The sequence below is a fragment of the Pezoporus flaviventris genome, unplaced genomic scaffold, assembly GCF_033815535.1.
Source record: "Pezoporus flaviventris isolate CSIRO_AGI_PZ_B2104156 unplaced genomic scaffold, CSIRO_AGI_Pfla_v1 ptg000016l, whole genome shotgun sequence".
NCBI classification, from domain to species: Eukaryota; Metazoa; Chordata; class Aves; order Psittaciformes; family Psittacidae; genus Pezoporus; species Pezoporus flaviventris.
Genome location: NW_026892564.1, coordinates 926,530 through 953,274, shown reverse-complemented (window position 1 = coordinate 953,274; position 26,745 = coordinate 926,530). Strand labels below are relative to the sequence as shown.

Sequence of the window (26,745 nt, the reverse complement as noted above, 5' to 3'; positions counted from 1 at the left end):
AGGAGCTAGGCTATTGAAGACTTTGAGAGTATTGGGAGTGTGTTTCACTACATGATAACTCTATTTTTATACTCTTACTTAGTCATCTGTTACTGGCTACTGTTGGGATACTGGGCTAGTGACTATTGGTCTTGCTCAGTAAGGCTGGGTTTGTGTTATATTCATACATAATAATTGTCCTTTGTGTCTACTGGAAAGTAAGCTCTCAAAGGTGTGCCACTTATTACCTTGGTGATATTTGTGTCAGAAGATCATGTTGTAAAATCTGGGGCTTTCAAGGGTAATTACCAGACAACACTCAGGAGCAGGTCAAAGATGTACAGTTGAAAGCTAGTTGCAAGTCATTCCTATTAAGATTGAAGAAGGGTGTGTGGTCCTAAGTGATACAGTTATGAAGCAGAAATGTTGAAGCATTACAGAATTATAGGCTATTTTATTATGAAGGTGCAGTACTTGAGAAGTTGCTTGAGAAAATACACTTAAAGTTTGTAGAGAATTAGCATAAACTAGAGTAAGGGACAGCTCCTAAATAGATGCTATCCGCTTAACGTTATTTCGTGTTTGAAATCATAGAATCATAGAATGATACATCAGTGGCTTTTTCTACTTTTTGCCACAAAAATATTAGAAGATACTTATTTGGTCAATAATAATTTCCTAGCTTAAAACTCTGGCTGTTTAGTCCGTCTGTGTTCTGAGGTAGTCAAGTATACATTTTAACCATGTCCTTTAGTCTTTCAGGCCTATTTCAGACATAGATTTTTGATATTAGTTTTATAAAAAGTTGATTGTAATAGAAAAATTATATTTATAGCACAAAATTTTCTGAAGGTCTATAATCAGTAGAATTCTTCCATGCTTTTGGAAAGGTTTCTGTAACTTCTACTTAGTTTTTGAACATAATCATAATAAAAATTAATCGGCTAGACCAAGTTCATGTTTTTTTTCAGAATAGGAATATTGAATTTCAACATGCCTCCTCCCCTGGAAAGAAAAACAGATAATTAAAATTGTTTTTAAAGTTAAAATATTTTTTTAAGAGCAGTCTGTTAACTTTAGCTTTAGGAAAGCAGTTAAATGCCAATTGTCACCCGTTTTCACCCTTTTTCATTCTGTGCAGCATGTGGCACTATTAGACTCCCTCTTTTCCCTAGAAAAGAAGAGGGTATAAGTGGAAATGTATCAAGATAGTTTGAGGGACCATCCTTTGCAGGAACACATCTCGTGAAACTGTTCTTCCACTTTCATGTCCTTCATGTATGGAATACAGAAAGGACAAATGCTATTTATACTATTCATGCTATGTATGGAAAGTGTATATATGTGGCTACTAGGTGAGCTTTTCCAAAGACTATGGCGACAGTATGAGTGTCAGGCAGATGTTACAGAGTCTTATATTTCCTTCACTGCATCTGCCCTAAAGCATTCTGCAAAAGTGGCCTGCCTTCTGCATAAAGATCAGCAAGCTGAATTTCAGCAGCACTTAATACTCACTGTTAGGTTGAAGAATGCATATGGAAAAGTCAACAACATTATAACTGAAGGCGTAAGCTCATGGTGTAGGTTTAGGAATACTAACAGAGATTCTTAAGGAGGCTTGAATAACTGCATTGTTAATAGGCCCTTCATTACCTAGGCATTTTCATTCATGTTTCCTCAAGTTTTCATAGCTTCTGGGCCGTAGGAACTGCTTGGAATATGACATAAAACTTTCAGGGCCTGGGAACTTCTTCTCTCACAGCATACTCAGGCTATTTCAAACATATCAAACTGCTCTCTGTACTTTTCATTGGCTTCTCATAGCACAACTCGGATGTAATTTGGCACTTACATTAAAGGTGCTTAGTGACTTCACCATGGACTGCCTAAAAACAATCTAGAATGCTGAGTAAAGACTAATGCTTGCAACATCAGTCCTCTAGTGTAAGGTGGTTTTCTACAGTAAAGCTTTCAATATAATTGAAAAAATTGTTTTGATGGCCAGCCTAAAACTTTGAAATGAGGTCTCTTTGGAACTCCCATGTTTAAGAGCATTGCTTTAACTTTACAAGCCTAGTTTTCATTCCCTCAGTTTTTTCCCCTGAGAAAATGAAAAAAAAACCATTATGAGAAGGATGTTAGTTAATGTATTGCTGGAAAGATGAATGGGTTGTAACACCAAGTTCTGTGTTAGCTGGGGTAGATGCTATGCCATAAATACCCTGGTGTGGAAAAACTACTGGTGATTATTTTAAATTTTAATCTATCTTTGTTATATGATACTTAATGATGCCTAGTCTTGAAAAATGAACTATTGAATATGAGTAGTCAATGGGTATGCAGCAACTTAACTTTCTGTCCTCTTATTTTTTAATGCCTTCTCACTTTAGATGCCTTCCTATTATACATCTGCTGGCTGGATGGACACACCTAAATTCATTATGTCATCTATCTGGAAATTAGTTAGCCCATTAGTCACCATACTGATCATTACTGACTCATTTTTTATCCCTCCTTCTCTGCCTGTATCTGCTTGTTATCTCTGATCGTATACGTTTATTTTGAACTGCTTGGGAGAGAAATTACCTCTTTTTTTTTTTTTTTTTTTTTTTTTTTTTTAATAATTAGTAACTAGCTTAATGGTATTCCAATCCATGACTTTGGATTCTAAGAGTTATAACAGCCTGAATCATAGTACTAGGTTACACAAGTGACTGGCTGTCCATGGCTGTCCATGGAAAGTAAAAGTTTCTGTATATGGTTGCTGCTTTCACACAGCAAAGAGGACAATAGGGCCATGTGAGTTAGACTCCTCAGATGATTAAAAATTCAGGGTGTTACATGGTAGTAGGAATTTATATTGAAAAAGTGAATACAAGGAAATACTTTCAAATTTTCTGTGATTAAATATGAAAGATATGTATGAATACAAATTAGTTACTTTTCCCCTCAGAATTTATCACAGCTGATGTGTGTGTGCACTAGAATTAGTGAAGTTGGTAGAGAAGCCTCCAGATAATCTTTGCTGCAGGAAGTGGAGAAGGTGATTCAGTAAATGGCACTTCCAGATCTGAGTCAGAGCTGAACCATAGTCTCAGCATGATGTTAAGAGTGGCTCAATATGCTGCTGCAGAGCTCTATTTTGAATGAGACATAAAGCTCAACATCCTGTTTGTTAACAGTTCTTAAAGATCCAGTGACAATTTCTGGTCTATTAATGCTGACTTCTTGGCCATATGTAAATTCAGGTTGTCACTTGTTTCATTCTTTTTTAGTTCATTGTTTTCTTCCTTTTCTCTTCCTCTTTGCTTTTATAAAAAAATGGCTTTGACATCAGAGAAAGAGGGCAAAGAGAAGTACATATGATTTATAAAGCTCTACGTTATGAAGTACTTTTCTACTTTTCTCAGAAGTATAGTATCATTATCATTACTGTTGCAAAGCTGCAGGACATTCCAGGAACCCTTTGAGTTTATTACATTAGCCCAGGATTATACTTTACAATTGTTCTATGATATGTCATCTTTATGATTAAACTAAACAGAAACTCCCAAACCACAAGGTCTTCTTTAAAGCACTTCAGCCTTTCATATGGTGAGTGTTCACGTTTGAAATTACATGGTGGAATGTTTGTATGAAACTTTAGTGTTTTACTTCCTGCTGCTCTTTCGCATTGATACTTTTTAATATAAAGATAATAAAAAATAACATGTTTTATAGAAATAGAAATGTATTATACAAGCTAGAAAAAGAACATTATTTATTCTTCAGGAGTATAAGATGGCACTTCTACAGTGCTATGGAAGATATCTTCAACAGTTCATTTCTGTGCACCTTGATGATATGACAGATGATGTACATCAATTTAAATCCACCTTTTTTCCAAATGGTTTCAAAGACAGAAAAGCAGCTCTTACGGTAGGTTGTTTGCTTGTTTGGGGTGGGTGGGGGGTTTGGTCTAAGACATTCATAGATTCAAAATAAGTAGCCTATTTTATCTTCCACAGATATACTCTATGCTAATTAATATTAACTAATCTTCAGTAGTTTGTTGATATGGATTGTACTGATATTTAACAGCCATGTGTATGGTATGAACATCCAGAGTTGTTGCATGTTTTTAGGGGGATTTAAGTGCTTACGCTTTGGTGGCGTAAGCCAACTACTATCAACTTAATGTTAAAAAGACAACTCTTTCTAACTGTGTTGTTCTGTAATTGTTTACAGCAGTTTTTGCTCTGAAACAGTTGCTGTTAACCACTCTTAGAATCAGGATATGGGTAAAATTTTGATAGGTGTCCTGCAACTGCAGAAATTTCTGTATGGTGTGATCCAAGAACAGGACAGAGTACAAGAGAATTAAAACATTGTACTGCAATTTGGACCATAAATGTGCAAAAATATGGCATGTAAAAAAAGCTCATGACATAGTAAAAAGTGTCATTGCGTGACTATCAATAGCTTATTTGCTCACTGTGAACAAAGAGGCAGAACTATTCAGTAATAGTTTTGGCAGTACTCTAAGCTCTGTGAAGCTGAGTAACCTCAAGAGTATGTTGGCATTCTTTTGTGTTAATTGCCTATCAAGGTATGGGCTTGCAATTTATCATTTGTTATCCATGGAGGAAAGTGTTTCTGTAGGTGTAGTCTGTATGTTAGATTTTACCTTAAGCAATTCTTTGCTGAGAAGCTGTATTTTCAGTATGGGGTGATTATTTCAAAATAAGCTAATGCAAATTATACTGTGATCCAAAACAACAAAAAGAAACTGTAGGGATCTCCTCTGTATTGAGCTAATCAAATTCATATTCCTCTAGTCAGAGTTAGATTGTAAATAGGTGTTTAGTGAGGAGAAAAAAGAAGTTTGCTTAAAAGCTAGAAGCAGATGTCATGTTAGAAGAGATACTCTTTTTATATTATTTTTTGTTTTTCAAACATAGTTCAGCTTCCTAGAGAGAATATGATCAAAGACTATGTTAATCCATTTTATTTTTTGCATGTTTAATAAATATTTTTATATAAATTTGTATAAATATATAAATATATTTAATAAGTAAATTTGAAGTTCCAGAGATGGTTTCTCCTGTTTTCTATTTGTCTGCCTAGACCTTGAATCAGTCCTAGTGCCACATGTTATCATCTATACTAAAATGCCTGTTCTAGCACTTGGCCTTGAGACACTGAGATACCCCTAGATTTTTGTATATGAAATCTAGTTTGACAATAATCTCTACAACTGGAAGTTGATAATGATAATATGCCAAATTATTACATTTAAAGGCAGGTTTCTGTGACTATCTTCTGATTTTTAATCAAAAGGAAAAATCAAAGGAGGAAATCAAAGTTATTTCAAGACTTGAAATTTCCAGTTTCAGTGAATTTACTGCAAAAAAGAATATCATTTCAAATATTATCAGGTTAGTAGTTTTCTGAGATGTTGATAGGTACTGACTGGCTGTGTCCCACTTAGATCTTTTTATCACATATTGGTTTGCTCACATGATACTGCACTCCAGGCAAGACTGAGATCACCTCATGTTAGGTATTACAAGGAAAAGAAGGAAGAATGCGTCTGTAGAAAAGAAAAGCAATGGATGAGAGTGAGAAATAAGGTATCTGTGATACAGATGGAGAAGTAAAGCGCAGAGAAGTTAAGCCTTGCCTTAGTTTACAGCAAGCATCTACAGAGAAGCTAAGGATTAAAGTCAGATTCTTTGAATATCAGTTTAATGCCTTGCTCATAGTTTCTGCCTAGGGCCCTTTCAACAGCCCTAGTGCACTAGGTTTATTTGCATCCTGTGATACAGTGGAAACTGACTGAGGCTAATGGTACAGCAATCTTAAAGCTTTAGCACTTTCTCCATATTTCAATGTGCCTTTCAATGTCAAGCTGGTTTTTTGTTGTTGTTGTTTTTGTTTGTTTTGTTTTCCTGGATACTTGATCTTTTTGTATTCACCAATTTGTTGTACTTCGCTGATGGGAAACTGATACATGCATGTATTTGAACTATGTAGATTAATGTTATGTATGTTTCCATGTATTTTAGTTCCATGCTTTGCAAGAAAGAAATGTTTGCATTTATCAGATGGTTTGCAGCAGTGACAGAAATCTTCAGAATCAAGAGTCCCTGAAGACTTGCTTCAGTGTCTTGTCCTCAATACGACTCATTATGCAAGTGGCGCTACCTCAGGAAAATTTGTGTTGGCTAATCTACAATGGTACCACAGGCTTTTTTACATTCCTTTGCTAAGCAAATTTGTGGAGGGAAACTTTATTCTTTAAGGTCAACCTAAAGGTCATGAATAAATCTCTAGCTACTCTTCCATCACAGTAGGGATTTTGGCAATTTTATTTTTTTTTTAAATAAGGGATTTTTAAATTGAAGTTTTCACATTGTATGCCTTTTCCAGGTGATCTGTTGAAAAAGTAACAGCTTTTTCACCATTGCTGTGGTTAGAATGTAGTAGTAAAATGAAATCTAAGAGCATAACGAGGGCATTTTCTGAATGAACCTTGAGTAAAAATAACCCCAAACTCTCAGGATTTTGTTATCAATAAAATGTTCATGTTAATGAGTTTGTTTTTTGTTGAAAAGAGGATTTCAGATATAAAAGTAGAAAATGATTGTCTGACATTACATCTTCGTGTTTTTTAAATGATCTTTAAGGCTAGAGTTAATAAAACTTTTAAAAAATACCCCATGTCATACAAGAATTTAAATCTCTGTAGATAATTTTAGTGTGCTACTTTTAAATGCTTGAATTAAATAAAAAATAAAAAGAGGAAAAATGGAGTTTTCAGGAACTAGATACACAGAGATTTTTTTTTTTTTTTTTATATTTTTCTGATACTGCTTTGAAAGGCAATGTTATTTAGTCAAAATCTGCTGTTACTGATTTGTTGTGCTATGGTCAATTGCTGCAATGTAAGTTGGGGAGATGATGTGTTTTTAATTTAATGTTGGAAACTTTACTTTCTCCAAGCTATAACTGGTCAAAGTTCATATCCTTCTGTTTTGCTGAGAATGCTGTTGCCCTCAGTCCCTACTTTTGAGGTGTGGCTTTTGTTTGTCTGCTTCTATGGGAGAAGAATTAAAATCAAAACATACTCTCCTGCCATTCCTAAGTCCCACTACCTGTGTGTGGGACAGATCTCTGTACCAAGCCTAGCCAATAATCTAATCTAATTAGAAGTAGTCAATAACTCAGATTTTCCCCAGTTCCTGAATATTTTTCTGTAGTTTCTGGCAATAAATTCAGTGACTTGTTACGCATTTGACTGATAAAAAGAAATCTTCCTAATGCTTGCTCCATTCTTGCTTATTGGGATAATAACACTCTTCTAGCTATGGCAGTTGACATTATTGTGCCTCTTGCTGCCACCAGTGTCTCTTTCTGAGAGATTCCCCCATTACACCCCACCTTGAACTGCAATGTCTTTTATATTTCTGGGGCTGATTTCTGAAAAGAAATGTTGTGACATAGCCTAAATTAAATATTTTTCTGACAGGATTTTATTTGTAAGTCACTTTGATGTTCTTGAAAAGTATTCACAATCAATTTTCTTCATTTCACAATCATACTTAATATCACATAATAGTGGTGGTGTCTGCCAGGACAGTGCCATGACAGACTTAAAAGAATCATGTAAGGTAAGGTCTGTGAAGAGAGGTAATTTTTTTTTTAACAAGAGCCTGGCATTTGGATATAAAAATAAGACTTTTCTCTCTATCTGTTACTTAACAAAAAAATGCTAGAGTGCATGTTTAAGATTTCATTCTTTAATTATACTACTTCATTGTGTAGGTACTTTTTAAGCTAATATCATCCAAGAATTTAATGCCTTCATCTTCTCTAATTTGAAAGTCATTATAGAAAAATAATTAGTTTATTTTTTAGCCTCTGGAAATAACAACTCAGATATTAAAAAAAAAGTTTCAGTTTGTTAGCAGAACAGTTTCATGTGGGATTATAGAATTTACCTAGGTTTTATTAATTTTGATTTACTTTTGCAGGTACTGTTCAGATTTACACCATATGCAGACATTTGATGATGATAGGTCAGTCTGCTAAGGTATGGCAAAATAAAATGCACCTGTATTTTGCATAACACTGTACCCTTTTTCTATTTCATTGTCATTGTCAATAGTAGCACTTCATCGCCTGCAAAATGGCTGCTTTTTAAGCCCTCATGCCTTCATGACTCTGTTCCTTTCTCAGCTGTGGAATGGAGTCCAGCATAATATCTTGCTGAGATGGGATATGTTTCAGTGTTCTGTATCAAATCCCAGGAATTGGTCTTTTGTTTCTTACAGTGTGGAAATGTACTGACACCTGGTGGCTAGATTTTTAGTTGTAAATACTTGATAAAAATGACCTTTCCCTTCCCCCTGCCCTTTTTTTTTTTTTTTTTTTAAACTGTGAGTGTAATTTTTGTTTGTCTTAGCTGTACTTTCTTCTCCTAAAACTTGAGCACAGTTTGACTAGGCCTTAATCCAGGAAATTTTCTTATCTGTTATTATATTAGTCTTTCATTGAGCAGGAAGGATGTATTTTTTTTTGTCTTTGAATGTATTATATTGAAATCAGAAGTGATTTAGCACCTCCTTTTATGTTTTCAGGCTTTTGCTATACATGAAACAGGTGGATCGATTGTAGGTATTTCAGATTCTTTAATTTAGGACAAAAAACCTGTATGTTGACTTAATTTAGGACTAAGGAGGATTGCAGGAGGAATTTTTTGTAGTCAACAAAACATGTTTAAATTAATACAATTTCTGTGATTTTTTTTTTCTCCCTTTTAATTTGTCCCACCACGTGAGATAAGTCTTTTTATGTGTCCTTCAGTAATAGGAAGTGTATTTATATAGGTTAACATGCATTCAGTTTGAAACTGGATTTCTTCAATACAGGTCCTGGAATACTTACTGTGGGCCAGTGTATGTATGGAATCATCCACTGCGCTCTTATCTATACATTATTTGACGTGGAGAACCACCCTATATACTGCAGTTTCTCAGTGTTATTTTGATTGTCAAGACAGCATCCATGGAGAGGTATCTTGATTTACCATACGTAGCATTTCAGATGCAATCAAATGGGAAATGAATATTCATTTAAATATTCCTGCTCTTATCATATAATATGAATTTAGAGTTCTGCCTGTGTTCCGAAATTTAACTGCATAGTGAAGGTGTGTTTCCACATGTAAATCATAGAATCATAGAATAGTTAGGGTTGGAAAGGACCTTAAGATCATCTAGTTCCAACCCCCCTGCCATGGGCAGGGACACCTCACACTAAACCATACCACCCAAGGCTTTGTCCAACCTGGCCTTGAACACCGCCAGGGATGGAGCATTCACAACTTCCGTGGGCAACCCATTCCAGTGCCTCACCACCCTTACAGTAAAGAACTTCTTCCTTATATCCAGTCTATACTTCCCCTGTTTAAGTTTGAACCTATTACTCCTTTTCATGTCACTACAGTCCCTAATGAACATCCCCAGCATCCCTATATCCCCCCTTCATATACTGGAGGGCTGCTATGGGGTCTCCACGCAGCCTTCTCTTCTCCAGGCTGAACAGTCCCAACTTTCTCAGCCTATCTTCACACGGGAGGTACTCCACTCCCCTGATCATCCTCGTGGCCCTCCTCTGGACTTGTTCCAACAGTTCATGTCCTTTTTATGTTGAGGACACCAGAACTGCACACAATACTCCAGGTGAGGTCTCACAAGAGCAGAGTAGAGGGGCAGGATCACCTCCTTTGACCTGTGTGTTACATTCCTTTTGATGCAGCCCAGGATGCGGTTGGCTTTCTGGGCTTCAAGTGCACACTGAAGCCAGCTCATGTTCATTTTCTCATCAACCAACACCCCCAAGTCCTTCTCCACAGGGCTGCTCTGAATCTCTTCTCTGCCCAACCTGTAGCTGTGCCTGGGATTGCTCTGACCCAGGTGTAGGACTTTGCACTTGGCATGGTTTCACTTCATGAAGTTGGCATCAGCCCACCTCACAAGTGTGTCAAGGTCCCTCTGGATGGCATTCCTTCCCTCCAGGGTATCAACCAAACCACACAGCTTGGTGTCATCAGCAAACTTGAGGGTGCACTCAATCCCACTGTCCATGTCACGGACAAAGGTGTTGAACAAGACTGGTCCCAACACCGATCCCTGAGGGACACCACTCGTTAGTGGTCTCCAGCTGTACACTGAGCCATTGACCACAACTATTTGAGTGTGGCCATCCAGCCAGTTCTTTATCCACCGAGTGGTCCATCCATCAAATTGATGTCTCTCCAATTTAGAGACAAGGATGTCATATGGGACAGCTTTGAATGCTTTGCGCAAGTCCAGGTAGATGACATCAGCTGCTCTACCCCTGTCCATCAGTTCCGTAGCCCTGTCATAGAAGGCCACCAAATGGGTCAGGCAGGATTTCCCCTTAGTGAAGCAATGAGTAATCATTTCAAAGTTAAATGCAACAGCACTCTTTAATATAATCATACTCATAGATTTCTAGCATTAAGTAGTTGCCAGCCCTCATGAATACATACAATAGGTGTTTTACAAAGGTTTTTGTTTTTGTTTTTTTTTTTTTTTCAGTTGTTGATGATTCACTGCAGCAGTTTTCAGCTGTCTGAATTCAAGAATGAGATGGCAGGGGGGTTGGAACTAGAGGATCTTAAGGTCTTTTCCAACCCTGACTATTCTATGATTCTATGATTCTAAAATTAAATACCGGCATACAGAATATGAAAATAGAATTGTTTGGGTTTTTTCCCTAACATTTTGGACAGATATTTGCTCGGCGTGGTCTCATTAAAATTGATGAACTGAAGCAACTGGAAGTTCTCAGTTCTTCGCTGGAAAATTCAGAAACAAACAAGATTTTTAGAGAGGCCACTGTAAAGGTATCATTCTTCAATTCATTATAAACAGGTAGAGTAGTTACAATCTATATGAACAGAACACATAACACAGTTATTTACTTACTTCTCCCTTTATGTCAGATGTCAGTAATGATATTCAAGAGAGCAGTATATGAACCCAGAAGAAAGCAAAAAACTGACTTTCGACCTAAGTTAAGAGTTACCCTGAAAGAAACAAAAAACGTAAGTCTAACATTTTGTATAATTATCTCTGTGTTTACTATTTGCATGTGATGAATATGTGATATCATTTTGCTTAACACAAATGATGTTACTCACAAGGAGAAAGATTTACTCTTTCAATATCATAGTTAACATAATTTATTATTAAAATTCAGAACAAACTAGAAAAAAGGGAATATGAAGTAATTACTACTTTGGAAAATACTGATTTTTCCTAGCTTTTCAACCATAATTATCAACTATTTTAGTACTAAAAATAAGAGAAATATTGTTCAAATTCTTACCAAGTGTGTGCAGTCCTAAGTTTATCCTGCTCTGCTAAATTACTGTGTAGATAAAGGGGTACTTTGAAAAAAAGTTAACCATGTTTTCAAAGTTTTCTGTGCTTACATTGGGAAGTCCCTTAAGTCTTGAGAGATTGAAGACTACTTTTCTGCAGGTTACTATGAATTAGAGAAAGGCATCGAGGATATGGAGTAGACCTTTAAGAAAGTAATGAATTTCTTCGAATTTCACTCTTTCCTTTTATTCTTTACAGCCCATATAAAAAAAAAAAAATCTATTGGGATAAGAATTATAAATAAGCAAAGAAAATGCTTTTTGTGAGTACATTGTCCCTTTTTTCGGTCAGCATGCGAGCTTTAGTATATCAGACTTTGGAAGTTGAGTTTATCTTTATGCCATTATGCTACTATGTGGGTTTGTAATGGTTGTGCATGTTACTTAGATTGTATGATCCATTTTTGGTTATAGGTTTATAAGTCTTTTGGATTTAAGACCCTTCCTAGATTCAGGACTGTAAAGATGGAATAGAAAGTTTTCATTTTGATTTTATTGTGCCAAAGGGGATGCTTCTGTCTGAGCAGTTGTGCCCTTTGTGATAGGCAGAAGGTTGTTCTTCTTTCCTACTATTTGCAAATGTGATTTAAATGAATTTAATTCCTGCAGTTTTCTATAGGAAGCTGACAGAGAGAAGTGACTGAAAGTGCTAATCAGCAATCTCCCAAAGCCACATTCTTTCACTGAGTAACATTGCCTGCTGATTGGGATGCTTTGCACCTGGGCAAGCAAAAGATTGTGATCTCTTTGTGACACCATCTTGTCATAAAAAGCATTATTCTGTGTAATGCTGTTAGCTGATGGTGATTAACTATAGATAGTTTGGTTTTATGTAGTAAATTATTTTATTTTGCAAACAATATGTTATGAAGAATTACTGTTGCAGTATCATAGGTCTAAAGATATTGGCTGCATGGGACTTCTGGAAGTCATTTAGTCCAGCTTCTGATTTGAAGCATGACTTTTGCCAAGATAGATCAAACAATCTTCACAACCTTGAATGAAGGAGCTTCCCTAATCAGTCTAGATAACCTTTTCCAGTACCGCCCTACCCTCCCAATTAACACACTTTTCCCATTGCTCAATCTGTAAGACATTCCTAGTGCTTTCGGAGTCCTGAATTGAACTCATCTAGTCCAGTTGAAAGTGTGGCCATTACTACCTGTTATACTACTCAGAAAAGAGTTTGGCTTCTTTACTAAGTCTTTTTCGAGTAGTTGTGAATAGCTATTAGGTCACCCATGAGCCTTCTCTTTGCCAGCTAAGGCTTCCTCAACCTATTCTTTTACATTTTGTGCCCCTAATCATTTTGGTATCTCCATGGATTTCCATGGGACCCTGTTTCTTGACATCCCTGTTACACAGAGAAGCCTGAAAGCATACATAGTACTCTAGGTGGATCTTCATGAGTTCCAAGAAAGGGAAGAAAATAACTTCTCAGTGTGCTGTACACTTCTCCTAGTGTAACCTATGCACTTTGTGTTCTTCTTGACAAGACACTGCTGGCTCAAGTTTAACAACCAGGTCTTTTTTTCGTACTGCTGTTACTCTGAAAGTTGATTTCCAATGTGTACAGTTGCATTCCTCCCCAGATGCAGAGCTTGGCACTTCTCCCCCCCCCCCCCCCCCCCCCCGACTGTTTGCAGCATTGTTTGAGAGTTTCAAAGTTTTTGAATGGCCTTTAAATACCCTTGAGACCTGTTTGCTGATTGTGATGGGGGTTACCATGTTGGCATGCATACAGAGTGTACTTTGCCCATGACCATTTTGTCTGATTTCAAGAGTTAAGCAGAGTCAGGTTTGGGTCTTGTCTGGGGTTAGACAATGATATCGGAGGACCAAGAGATTTTCCCCGAGGCTGGACAGCCATGAGTGGCAGGGTGTGTGGGATAGTATGGGCAAGTACCTAGGTCAGTGGGCCCCTCCAGTGCTTTGGAATTTCACCACTGAACAACTGCAAAATCCAGAAGAATTAGTAAAACACTTAAATGAGGTGTGTGGTCATTCTGGCCATACCAGGGATGGACAAATCACGGCAACGTGCTGGGGCTTGGCCTGTGCTTACAGGGCTTTGTTCAACACTATCCAGCCCTTCAAAAGGAAAAAAAATGTCCCTGGATCTGAGGGCAAAGCAACAGACAGTGCAGCTACTCCAGCTCCAAGCACAGCACTGTACCAGCTACTCAGAAGGAGAAAAAAATGACTGCTACTGCTGAACCCAGGACAAAATTATACCAATATGTTGCAGATGTGATCTGACTGTATTGAACACTTCTGTTACAGAAGTTATTCACCAAAGCTTTTTAAAAGATTATCTGAAACTTTGGTTTCAAATCATTGATTTGAATTGCAATTAATATTACACAGCTGTGTGGACACCACAACCGATCCATTCCAAACCTCACTTACTGGAAATTGTCCATTATCCAAGACAGGGCCAAAACCTCAATATGTGCAAGTGTGTGTGGTTTGCACATATAAAGGTTCCAGCCAGCTTTCTCTAGGTCAGTTGATTCTGGAAGAATCAACTTAAGTCTTCTGAATGATAATCAGCTAAAAGTCTTGCTGAACATTTAGGACATTAGGAACTCAGCTTTCAAATAGGGTGCTTGTTCATCAGGCACCCCTCCTGTTACTAGGAACCTGTGTCTGGCACGTAGCAGGATCAGATCTCCAGAAGCTTGAAGAATCTTCAGTAATTGATATTGTTCTGCAGTGTCTCTTTGACATTCTAACAAAGCTGAATGCCTCAAGTTAACAACAAATAGTTTACAATTATACTGTTCTTACCTACCCTGAAGTCTTTTACTTCTAAAATGTGCTACAACAGTTTTCATTACCTTATTTAAGAAGGAACCATATTGAATTTTCATATTTGTTTCTGCATGCCTTTTGCAGTTTTACAAGTTTCCTTGAATGATGTAAAATCTGAAAGCACTGTTTAATACTTATTTCAGAATATTTTGTAGGTTTAGTAAGTATTAAGTAAGTGCAAATATACAGGACATTTGTTTTTGCCTAATGTTTTGACTTTCAAAACATTTTCTTTTTTTAATTATTGAACATGTCCAATGCAGTATAACAGGTAGAACAGCTGTATTTACAGCTCAGTCCAGCATGTTGCAGAGCACATTATGCATAGACTAGCAAGGAGCTAGACAAGCTCTTCCTTGTCTTCTAGTATGTATGCAGTAGAATTTGTTTTTGTATTTAAATCACCTTGAAAAATGGAAATAAGCTAGTCTATTTAGCTTGTTTGCTTTCACTTTGAGGTTCTTCAGCATCGATATGTTTGTTTTCTAAGCATGAAAGAAAATGTTTATACAAAAATATTTTTAGTAGTAAATTAATTCTGTAATTAATGTAATTAAATTCATGTAATTCTGCCTTTAACAAAGGTATTTAAACAAAACCTGCAACCTGTTTTTAGCCTGAATCATATGTGATATATATTGCTTTCTGCTTGCATACATCTGATTACTAGATTGGGCTCAGAAAATAAAAATCTGCAGTGTGGGGAAAAAGATATTTTGAATACAATGACACAACTTATTTAAAAAAAAAGTATCGTTTGCATTGAAATTTTCTAGTCTGCAAACATCATTATAATATTTATTTAGAAAAATCTTGAAAATTTGGTTTGAAGTTACTTTGCTAGGAAAATGAGCATCACAGAATGGCTGGGGTTGGAAGGGAACTCTGGAGGTCATCTGGTCCAGCCCCTCTGCTAAAGCAGGGCCATGTAGAGCCAGTTGTCCAGCATTGCACCCAGTTGACTTCTGAATATCTCCAAGGATGGAGACTTCACAAACTTTCTGGGTAACCTCTGCCAGTGCTTGGTCACCCTCAAAGTGAAACTATGTTTCCTGCTCTTTAAAAGGAACCTCAAACATTTCAGTTTGTGCCCATTGCCTCTGGCCTCGCCACTGGGCCCCACTGAAAAAAGCTTGTCTCTGTCTTCTTTGCACACTCCCTCCCGGTATTTATATACATTGAGGAAATCCCCCTGAGCCTTGTCTTCTCCAGGTTGAACAGTCCCAGCTCTCTCAGCCTTTCCTCATAGTACAGATTCTTTCTGGTTCCTTAAACATCTTCAGGGCCTTTTGCTGGACTCTCTTCAGTATGTCCAGGTCTCTCTTGTACTAGGGGCCCCAAAACTGGGCACAGTAGTTGAGGTGTGGCCTCACCAGTAGAGGTGAAGGATCCCCTGCCTTGACCTGCTATCCATACTTTGCCTAATGCAGGCCAGGGTACTGTCAGCCTTCCTTACTACAAAAGCACATTGCTGGCTTATGTTCAACCTGGTGTCCACCAGGACTTCTAAGACTTTTTCTGCCAAGCTGCTTTCCATCTGGGTACTGGTACTCCTGCAGGTACCGGTGCATGGGTTTGTTCCTTCCCAGGTGCAGGACTTTGTGTTTCTCCTTACTGAATGACATAAGGTTCCTATCAAGCTGTTGAGGTCTCTTTGGTTGGCAGCATGATCCTCTGGTATATCAGCCACTCCTCCCAGTTTTGTGTCATCTGTAAACTTGCTGAGGGCTATGGAGACACTGTCAAAGGCCTTACTGAAATGTAGGTAGACAACATTCACTGTTTTCCCCAAGTCTATCAGGCAGGTGATTTCCACCATGGAAGTGTATCAAGCAGGTCAAGTAAGACTTTCCCTTTGTGAATCCATGCTGCCTACTTCTGACACTTTTATTGTCCTTCATGTGCATCAAAATGGTTTCCAGGATAAGCTGCTTCATCAGTATACGATATTAACTATCTTTTGTGTTTCATTTTACTCTCAGCAGAAATAATTCTTCCTTCTTTGGAAAAGACAGATAGTTATATAACTATATATAACTATATATATATATTTATATTAATGGTGCTCACTTATATAGAAGTTATTTGAAAACAAAAATAACCTGTTAGCTTTTATACTCTAAATGCTGTTAGATATTAAATAGACCGGTCTTTTTTCATCAGGTACACATCTGAGCTTGCCTGTAAGTATTAATTTGGAAGCCAAAGTAAGGGATGTGGAAAGAAGGAAATCGCCAAATTTTTGTTTAGTTAAATGTGCCTAGCAAACGATCTAAAGTGTTTTTATTTAGGAAAGCACCAAATAAAATGAAATGTTGATGGATTATGAGCAGCCTTTTAAAGTGCTTATGTCTGCTACTGGTTTGATAACCATGTAAACAGAGCACTGAAATAAAATTTTAAAATATTTTCTTATATAGGTCATTGATTTCTTAGCTGTCAATAGTGCAAATATATTTTTGTGTGTTTTGCTCTGTATTTTTATATTATGCTGTTTGAAAGGTGCAAGTGGGGGAATATGAGAGTGCTTTGTTTGCACTGCAGTGCTGAGCATCCTAATATTTCTCTGATTCTCTGTGTTGAATGTGGCTCTTTGTGGCCAAGTCTGTGTCATTATAAGGAGAGATCTAGGTGGCTTTATGCGACATGGCCTTAATACTCTCACTCATATTTTCTACTGAATTGTTATTGAAGTAAAATGTCATGCATCACTGCATCTGGTTGCTATGAAATTAAGGCACTTCTTAAGTACTGGACCCACTCAGCATGAGTCTTTGCTGTGCCTTTGAAGAATGAAATTCATAACAACAATATGTTTTACAGCATATTATTTTCTGTTTTAAATGTGTACTTACTTTCTGGTGGCAAACTGTTTTGAAAGAAGTCTTGCTCTATTGTAACTCAGTTGAGATATTACAAGCCTTACATTACCTTTTCTTACTTAGTTGTCATGGCCTCGCACTACAACTGAACAGCTGCTGACAGAAATGTTTGACGGTGTTGCAGCTCAGTTCCTTGCCATCCTCGAAGCTCTGTCTGATAGTAGCAGGGGTGTGTGTCACCCTGTTCCACCTCTTCCAGATGAAATAGGAATTCGTGAAGTCATTGCAGAGCTGTTTTTTGCAGGCCTGGAAATCCTCTCAGGTAATGGCATATGGTAGCTAAAAGGGTGTAAAGGATTTCGGTGAGGAGCCCAGACCTCCATTTTGTTTATTTTTTTTTTCTTTGGTGTAAAATAAAGAGCTTGCCTAAAGGCATGTATTTCATTTTTAACCGTAACACCTGTAAAAGCAGGCAATCTTTCTTATCCTCACAAAATTTAAGATAAAAATCTGGATCGATCTCTGTTATCTATTATAGCAGTAAAAATCTATACTATTTTTTTCCTATTTTTTCTGAATACAATGGAATTAACTTTCTTCATAGCAGCCCACACAGTGCTGTGCTTTGCATTTGTGTCTAAAACAGCACTGGTAACACACCAGGGTTTTGGCTATGCTGAGCTGTGCCTCTCAAACCCTCCTCCCCACAAAGACGAGTGCACAGGGGGTGTGCATGAGGCTGGGAAAGGACACAGCCAGTACAGCTTACCTGAATTCACCGAATGGCTATTCCATACTATATGACATTATGCTCAGCAGTAAAACCTGGGGCTAAGGGAGAGGTTGGGGGGGACATTAGTGGTTATGGTGTTTGTCTTCCCAAGCAACTGCTAGACATCCTGAGTACGTGCTTTCCAGGAAGTGGCTGGATATTTGCCTACCTATGGGAAATAGTGAATAAATTTCTTTTTTTGCTTTGCTTGTGCAGTTTTTTCTTTACATATTAAACTGTCTGTATCTGAATCTTTTCCACCTTTTTTATCCTCCTATCCTGTTGAGGAGGGGGAGTAAGAGAGCAGCTAGGAGGGAGTCTGAAAGCCAGGCAAGATCAACATACCATGGTGTTTCATATTGTTTTTTGGTTTCCCCCCCCCCCCCCCAAAATCACTCAAAGTTAGATTTCAAAACTTGAGAAAAACACTGGATGCAGCGATTCCTTCTAAACTTTTTTTTACTCAGCTCTGGACTGAATATAGCCATAGGTATAGGGATATTTTGTTGATAAAAGAACATATGGAGAACTAAGTACACTTCAGAATTGTATTTTCTTGATATGATTACTGGCTAATTGCAATCTAACAAATTAAATACAGTATAAACTGATTTAATGATTGTCTAAATTAAAGGTGGAGTGACCGGTACTGGTGTTCAAGGAAGTAATTTTGATATAATTAATGCATCATCAACCCTTCTGCAGCTGATACTAACAGGTAAACCAGCTTTGAATTGTTAATGGATTCTGTACCTAATGATGCAAACACTTGGTGAGCAGAGTTAATTTTCATGTTAGTATCAGTTCTATGCATAAAGGGAATGCAAAATACTGTCCTCTTTGCGTGAGATATGCCTGTTTATATGCATAATGTTAAGACATTCAAAACGGATTATGTACAGGTGTCATTACGATTTTCTTAACACAAGTATTTTTTAAGTAACGTACATTAATATATGGACATTGTAATCACATAATGCTCAGCATAACAGTTCATCTAGAAATGTTAATGCCCCTAAACAATCATTCAAAGGCCAAATTCTGTGATGATGTCCTGGTACATTTTATGGAAAAGAAGTGGGATGCAGTAAACAGAAGGACTGTTGTAAGCTTGTTGAGATCCTTGGACTGATCATTACGTTGCTTTGGAAAATAACAGCTGCCTGTTACTAAGTTAATACTGTTAATGTCTGTTAGCCAAGTGACAATGTGCCCAGGTGATATGACAATGACTGTGGCATATTCTTAGGAATGCAGAACCCTGATGAATTTATTAGCTAGGACACATGCTTAGAGTTCCAAGGATGAGGAAATCTCTTTTCTGCTTTACCATGGCTTGGATAAACCTCAAGAGTAAGAAAATAGACTTCCTATGTGTACATGCACTTTTTCTGATACAGTAATGAGAAATGCTCACCTATCTCCCAAGAAATTGTTCATTTTTCTATGCATCTTTTTAAAACTAGATTTCTGGTAAGAAGGGTCATTATGGGGTGATAGCCAAGTTTCAAGCTCTTCCTGCAACAGAAAGAACTAGATCTTGATGCTCTCTCTACAGGTACATTAATATCAATAATAGTACAACCTCTTTGGAATGTAGCAGGACATTGCAGATGCATCATTAAAGCATAGGTATTGCAGCAAAATAATAAAGCGGTTGTATCTTGTAGAGCTATTAAAACATCCTTCAAGATTATGCTGACTGTTCAAAAACATGTGGAGTTTCATCTTTGTATTTATCAATGCCCAAACTATTAAATTAAATTAAACTTAAATGAAACTCCACAGTGTGTGTATACAAACATATATACACATACATATATACACTTATATGTATATATAAAATCCAGATAAAATATTTTTGTCATCACTGCAGGAGAAAATGGGGTGTCTGGAGGTGCTGCTGTGAAATTCATAAAACTGGCTTACAGCTATGAAAAATGGGACGTGTTTGCTTCTGCTATTGAATTTGTCGTTAATTTTCTTCAGGTAATATGGATGCTATTTAGACATTCCGTATGTAGTCTTTTCCTATCAGGGTAAGGAAGAGTACTCCAAGTACATATTTTTAAGGCAAATTTCTACTGGATTTTTTTGTGTTTTTTTTTGGGGGGTGGGGGATGCTTGTGGGTTGTTTTATTTTTTTCCTTCTCAATTAGGCTCAAGATGATCCAACATGGAAAAAAGCTGAAATGGAGCTCAAACTTCTTACACTGATGCAATCTTTACGATTTCCAAGAAAATTTAAGCGTGGTTTTTCTGTTAGTGAAAGTAATACCAAAGAAGCTAAGATGTCTGATCATTCTGAAAAGAAGCAAACATTTACGGGTGAGTGTTGTTCAGCTGTGTTTTCATTTCAAATATTTTTGTTGCAAGAGATTTTGTTTATTATTTAATAACTATGTAATATGCTGCATGCAGTATTCTATGACCAAAAAAAAAAAAAAAAAATCAATTGAGAAACTGCCACTATTGAATTCTCTCCAGTTTTCTTTTGCCAAATCATGACTTCATACCATTTCCTTCAAGTATGAAAATGCAGGATGTATGTTAAACATACATCAAGTTCTATGCAAAGATGTAAAACGAATGGATGTTTTCAGAAAGGTTTTCAGGAAAAAAAGTGAAGTAAACATTTTGACTTTCATTTCTATGTTCCTACACTTCATTTATGTAAGATTTCTTTACATTGAAGCAAGAAAAACTTTTTAAAACAACTGTAGTTTAATTTATGACGTTCCAAAAACCTGCAAATATCTCAAAATCTTTCTCTTTCCAAAAGTAGAAATGCATACTTTTCACAAAAGTGAATCAGCTTGGGAATATTTGTCCTGTTTGTATTTACTGTTTCTTAGACTACATTATCTGCTGGCATAAATCCGTAAGTCAATTCACTCATGTTTTCAAGCACAGGTTTGTAAATAGAAATAACATCTTACCTTCCTTTCTTCCTTTTTTAATAAACATTGAGTATAGGGAGTTCCTTAAAGCCTGGAGAGCCTTCTCATGATCTTATCACTTTGGCAACAACCCTATTTTCCTGTGTCTCCACATCTAAGCAGGTAATAACAGAATTAGAGACATTTCTTCTCAATGAATCACTTAATCTCTAATGGATGCACATAATCAAAGACCAAAGGAACCAGATGCATGGTTAACAAATTGCAAGAATATGAAAAATGAAAAAAACCCCCACCTTATGAAATTCAATCAATTTGTGGTTTTGCTTTTGTTTTAAAATAGTAGTTTCAATTTTTTTTTTTTTTTTTAAATCAGTGATATGTAATCAGGCTACTTTAAAAATGCTTAAGAGAGATTAAATCTCTTTGGCAGACCATAGGGCTAATTGCACATTTCAGCTAATCAAGCAGAGATTAAATTTTTTAAAATATATTAGATTTAGGAGGGCAAATATACTCATCTGTTGAAAACACTTCTGCAATATTTGTAGAAATGGGAGCACTTACCCTGAGGAATGATAATTTTTTCCAGAGCAGTATGCCAGCAATTTAAGGTAAATTCTCACTGCAAACAAACAAACAAGCAGTAGCAACAACCAAACCGTAGAGAGTGGGACTTTCTGTGCCGAAGTGTCCGCTAAGGAATAATCCCATTATATATCTGATGGTTTATTCCCAGAGTAACCACTTTTAGCTTACTTGTTCAAACTGAGATTTTCCTTAATTGCTACTGTAAGGGAAAAAAAAATATAGCACAATGTCTCCTCTAGCATTTACATAAAATTACTTTGTGACCCAAAAAACTGTTGCATTTTTTTCCTTAGAAAAAAGCCTATTCTGCTAACATGTTGTCTGCCTTAACTGCAAAAATTTTTTTACGTAATTTGAATATTGCTCCAGTGTATAATTGGGGCACATAGATTTTTAGCTGTAGGATATTATTTTTAGTCAAAATATCTTGCCTGTGAGGTAGTTATACCTTTAGATAGACTGATTTCTCATTAGTTTTACATGACCACTGTATCATGGTGGCAGGTTACCTGGATTTAAACTCTCCTAATTCACCTACACTTTTTCACAAATCACCTTGCTACCTAATCTGCCCAGGAAAGAAAGAGAAATTCTCCCCTGATTAACAGAGAATTCACTGATGGTGAAGTTAGATGATATAGCTGAGGGAATTAACAGCTTGCTGCCACCAAATGAGTGGCAAAAGCCATCTTGATTTACTTTTTCTTCAGTCTTTTTCTCCCCCACTTCTCAATAACAATATTGCTGAAATCTTATACGCACATTAGTGAGGATATAGCAGGCTTGAGTTTCATTCCACCTGAGATGCTAGTCCAACTCTGATATTAATGGTGTTAAAATGTGCACTGATCCTTGATCTCCCTTGATCTCCAACAAAGTGTAGAAGGACACTATTGCCTTTTAAAATGTGTTGTCAGGTTAATTGAATAGAGTTTTGACTTTGTTAAATATTCTCTTCACAAGGTACAGATGTGTTTTAACATTTTTCCATTGTAACATATTGCACTCCAACCTTTTCTCTAGATTTTTAAGTTTTTCATCACTGCTCCTTTGTTGGAGATGCACCAACCAGTCATGGAAGTACTCTGTATGTGCAAAATGAAACCTCCTAATTTAGATCTTCTTCTCCAAATATTTAAATACTGTAATAAAAGAAATACTATGATAAAAAGAACGAACCTGTTAAATTATATTACTTAGTTTCCCCAGAATGTACTGACTATTATAACATTTCACAGTTAATTTGCTTGTCTCTTCCATGTAATTTTCATCTCACTGTGTTTCTTGTCTATGTTACTTTTAATAAAAAAAATAGTTAAAATTATTCACTTCTAAACCCACTTGTATTGTTGGGAGAAGAAAAGCTTGGGTGGTCTACCAGAAATTACTTCTTAAAAAATATTACTTAAACTCTCAAAATGTTGTCACCCTAATAGGAAAGTTTAATATGACAATAGTTTATTTACTTTGAAACACTTTGAAACTGTTATGTACTGTTTTGACAGTGTTTATGTACATCTTTCTACAGTTACACTGTTTTTTTCTTTCCAGAATATCCAACCTGATGAAGAAATACTTGTTCATGTAATAATGTTTTTGTGGCAGAAGTGTAAAGCAGGACTTGAGCAAATCCAGATGAGTGGAAATGACTACTTGAAATACATCTACAAATACAAAGCTTACCAAGTACTCTTTTATTATAATCTATTTCTGTTATAGTAAATAGTATAATCTATTCTGTTATAGTAAAGTGAAGATAAAATGTTGGTATCCAGTCTAAATACATTTTCTCATGGTAAAATGCAGTAAATCTTCTTTACTGGAAATATAAATTGCATGTACACTTTGAACACACTGTGTTTCCATATGCCAGTATCAAAACACCTCTTAGCCTTTTCCCAGTAAGGTCACCCATTCTCTGTCAGTGGACCATGGTGGAAAGAAGCTAAAATAGAGAAAGCATTCAGGCATGATCTAAGAAGCATTTGTTGTGTTGTGGTGAAAATACCAGTATATTTCGAGAAAGTACACTAGACTGGTTGAACAAAGTGAAAATACCTTACAGCCAAGGAGAAGGGAGATGGGGTATAGTGTGTGGCGCACTGGATAGAGCCGCAGCCTTACTTGAACTTTTCCCGAGACTGAGAGGATGTTCTTTGGAGCAGTATAAACTCAGCATTTTAGTCTGGTGGCATTCAAAAAAAAGAAGCCAAATCGAAGAAACTAGTTATGGTCATGTTTGTAAATCTTTTTAAACAACTTTGAATGAATGCAGAACCCTATCTACCTCTGTAATATATAAATGTTTTCCAAAAATTTGTTTTAACTCTGTCTTGCTTTTTTTTTAATTTTGTTTCCCCTATTTTTAGTGGGTTCATATACTCTGGATAATAAATGAAGTAATTCAAAAGAGCAGCATAGCAAACAGTAATGTTGTTATGCTTGCAGAGGTAACCTTACATCTAACCGCAATATTGGAAAACATAGCTGATTCTGCAAGTAAATCTAAGACAAAACCAGGTAAAGCTTTCAATAAAAATTTTGTTGTCTCTCAAGAATGACTTTCAAGATTGGAACTTTGACAAATGCACATATTCAAAAGTTATTGTAAAGAAATTGTTGAGATGATATAATAATTTTTTTGTATACGCAATTTCATCCATAATCAGAGCTAAAAGAAACCCTGGTTTTCAAAGGCTTTATGCCTTATTCTCTTGCATTTCCACTTCTACTGAAGTAACCCCATTTTGAATTACGTCTCTTATGAACTCAACCTCCTCAGGTTTTCTATATGTCTCTTAGTCCCTTCAGAGTAGCCTTAGATCACTCATGTGTTCTTTAAAAGTTGGCTGGGTAGAAGGCAGTATGCGCTTTGGGTCATTTGGAGCATTCAAGTGCTGACTGACTGGTGGTAGGCTAAACAGAAGAGGGAACTATTGAGATCATACTAAAGCTTTGCTTTTATTGGGTCATTAATTTGCATCACTTATCCTCACCAGTCTTGATTTTTGTATAGGAATTCAATTGTCCTTGAAATTTAACTTGGCTGCCATTATTACAATTTAATGCAATCACAATCACATTAAACAAATTTCCTTCCAAAAGCTGATGAATATTGTAAAATCTGAATATTTAGACATATAAAAGTTCTATGTTGATGTAGATATAGATGAAATATGAGTAATATCTCTCATAAAAGTTTTATGGTAACTAGAAAGTAGATTTTAAGGACCCTTTTAGAGTGTATCTGGAAACAGAAGAGGATGAAAATGCCTTTTGTTTGTTTGAAAGTAAGAAAATATTAGCATGTTACTATTCTTTAAAAAGGTAGAGTAGGTATTGTTTTCTGTGATGTTATGAAAACCATTCAGTTCTGATGGAGATTGGATGAATCCTCAGTGTAGTATCACTGCAATTAAATTATTAATTAAATTCAGGGTAAATATGTCTTTTTGGAGGAAAAAAGGCTGAATAGATAGGAGCCACTGGTCAAAACAGGGTGATAAATAGCCAATCAAGCACCTATTCATGCTGAGAAGAGTCTTTTTACCGAATCACAGAATCATAGGATAGTTAGGGTTGGAAAGGATGTTAAGATCATCTAGTTCCAACCCCCAAATGAACGAATACTGACTAAATAGAAATTTTCTTATTTATGAGAAAGAGACAATGAACAAGCAGAAATAAACAGGCAAAAGTGGCACAAGGAGTACAAGAATTGGTTGTCCGTCTGAGAGGGCAAAAATCAAGTTTATTTCAGCAAAGAAATAAAATTTTGACAGGCTAGTGGGCTGTAACCAAGAACAAAGAAACTGCTTCCTCTGTTTGGGCTGCTCCCTCTTGTTTTGGAAAGGAAAACACAATTCTGGATGCACTCCTTATAATAAAAAATAATTTAAACAACCAAAATGAATGTTAAAAGGATGATAATACCTTTTCAAGGACTATTAAATTGAAATAGTATATCTCAGAAGAATATTACCTCATATATTTTGAAATTCTCACATAAGTTAAATTAGCATTGAAACCACTATGAAATAGATAACAATAGATTTGAATTGATTTAAAAATGGAAAGTTAGTATGAATGCTACAACAATGTGAGGAACTACAAAATGAGTCCAAGTTTCATTGGCTTGGATATAATATTACTGTGAAATATAGGGTACATTTAAAAATACGACAATATTGGATAACCACATACTGAATTAGTATAATCGTACATACGTAGCTATCATGTTTAAACTCTGAAAAGCTCTTCATGAAACAATATCATTATCTCTCTTAGTCAAGTACTGAAGAACAGAATTATTGCTAAACTCTAAAACCAGTAGTAGTGCTAATTAAATGGTACTAATATTGTCTGAATATATTTCATTTTCACTTTTTGATTTTTCTTCCTATAAATAAGGAAAAAGAAATGCCTCTGTCTTGCAAGATGAAACCTGTGATATGCCTGAAATACTGATGGTAATGTCTAATTTATTTATATTAATACAATGTTTCTGAATAGCATAAGAACTTATTTCTGCTCTGTATTTAGTTTTATACAGCTGAGTTTCACACCATCATGCCAGTGCAGAGGAAAAAAACAGATTCTTTTTTTTCCAAATGAAATAAAATCTGAAAATTTTCCTGTAATCTTTTTTAATAATCTGTGATATGGAAAAAGTTTACTTTGAAACTTTTTGTTTCCAGCATCATCATGCTGATTTCTACTGTACACTTTTTTTATACCCATGTATAGTATAAGCTTTAAATGGTTTAATTGTACATTTTTTTAAAGACCCTTGTCCTGGGTTCAGCAGTAGCAGTCATGTTTCTCCTTCGTGGTAGCTGGTGCAGTGCTGTGTTTTGACTTCCAGCCTGGGAACAGTGCTGGTGATACTGATGTTCTCAGTTGCTACGTGATGTTTACCCTGACCAAGGACTTTGTGAGGCTCATGCTCTGCCAGGGAGGAGGGGAAGCCGTGAGGAAGCAGAGACGGGGTGCCTGACCCAGGCTAGCCAAAGAGGTATTCCATACCACAGCACGTCATGCCCGGGGTGGGGGGTAACTGGGAGTTACCCTGAAGGACACGGGCTTCTGGGTGGGACTCGTTTCTTGGCCGGTGGTACTGTATTCCCTTCCCTTGTTATTTTCTTTTATCACTGTTGTTGTTGGTAGTAGCGGTGGTGATTTGTGTTGTACATTGGTTGCTGGACTGTTCTTGTCTCAACCTGTAGGAGTTGCACTCTTTCGATCCTCCTCCCCGTTCCTCCGGGAGCGGGGAAGGGGAGAGCCCTGGTGGGGAGGGGTGGGGGGGGGGCCTCGATTGCTCTCAGCCTGGCACCACTCACTGGGAGTGAGTGAACAAGCTGTCTGGCTAGGGTTTAAACCACGACAACCCTGTAAACTTTAATCCTAATGGTA

General features: G+C 36.4%; 1 protein-coding gene across 4 annotated transcripts in view; it reads left to right on the top strand.

Annotated features, from left to right (window-relative positions):
• The window catches only part of CFAP54 (cilia and flagella associated protein 54), a 114,520-nt gene that overhangs the window by 6,119 nt on the left and 81,656 nt on the right, over positions 1-26,745 (top strand). For 3 of the 4 annotated variants that reach the window (XM_061454557.1, XM_061454555.1, XM_061454559.1), the window contains exons 3-16: positions 3,751-3,897; positions 6,027-6,198; positions 7,995-8,053; positions 8,892-9,035; positions 10,781-10,894; positions 10,994-11,095; positions 17,194-17,392; positions 18,477-18,560; positions 19,719-19,831; positions 20,002-20,174; positions 20,823-20,904; positions 22,885-23,019; positions 23,703-23,853; positions 25,744-25,802. In XM_061454557.1, the coding sequence (XP_061310541.1) occupies positions 3,751-3,897; positions 6,027-6,198; positions 7,995-8,053; positions 8,892-9,035; positions 10,781-10,894; positions 10,994-11,095; positions 17,194-17,392; positions 18,477-18,560; positions 19,719-19,831; positions 20,002-20,174; positions 20,823-20,904; positions 22,885-23,019; positions 23,703-23,853; positions 25,744-25,802 (1,734 nt within the window). The remainder of the gene's footprint in view (positions 1-3,750; positions 3,898-6,026; positions 6,199-7,994; positions 8,054-8,891; positions 9,036-10,780; positions 10,895-10,993; positions 11,096-17,193; positions 17,393-18,476; positions 18,561-19,718; positions 19,832-20,001; positions 20,175-20,822; positions 20,905-22,884; positions 23,020-23,702; positions 23,854-25,743; positions 25,803-26,745) is intronic. The other variant, XM_061454558.1, reaches the window with a different exon arrangement.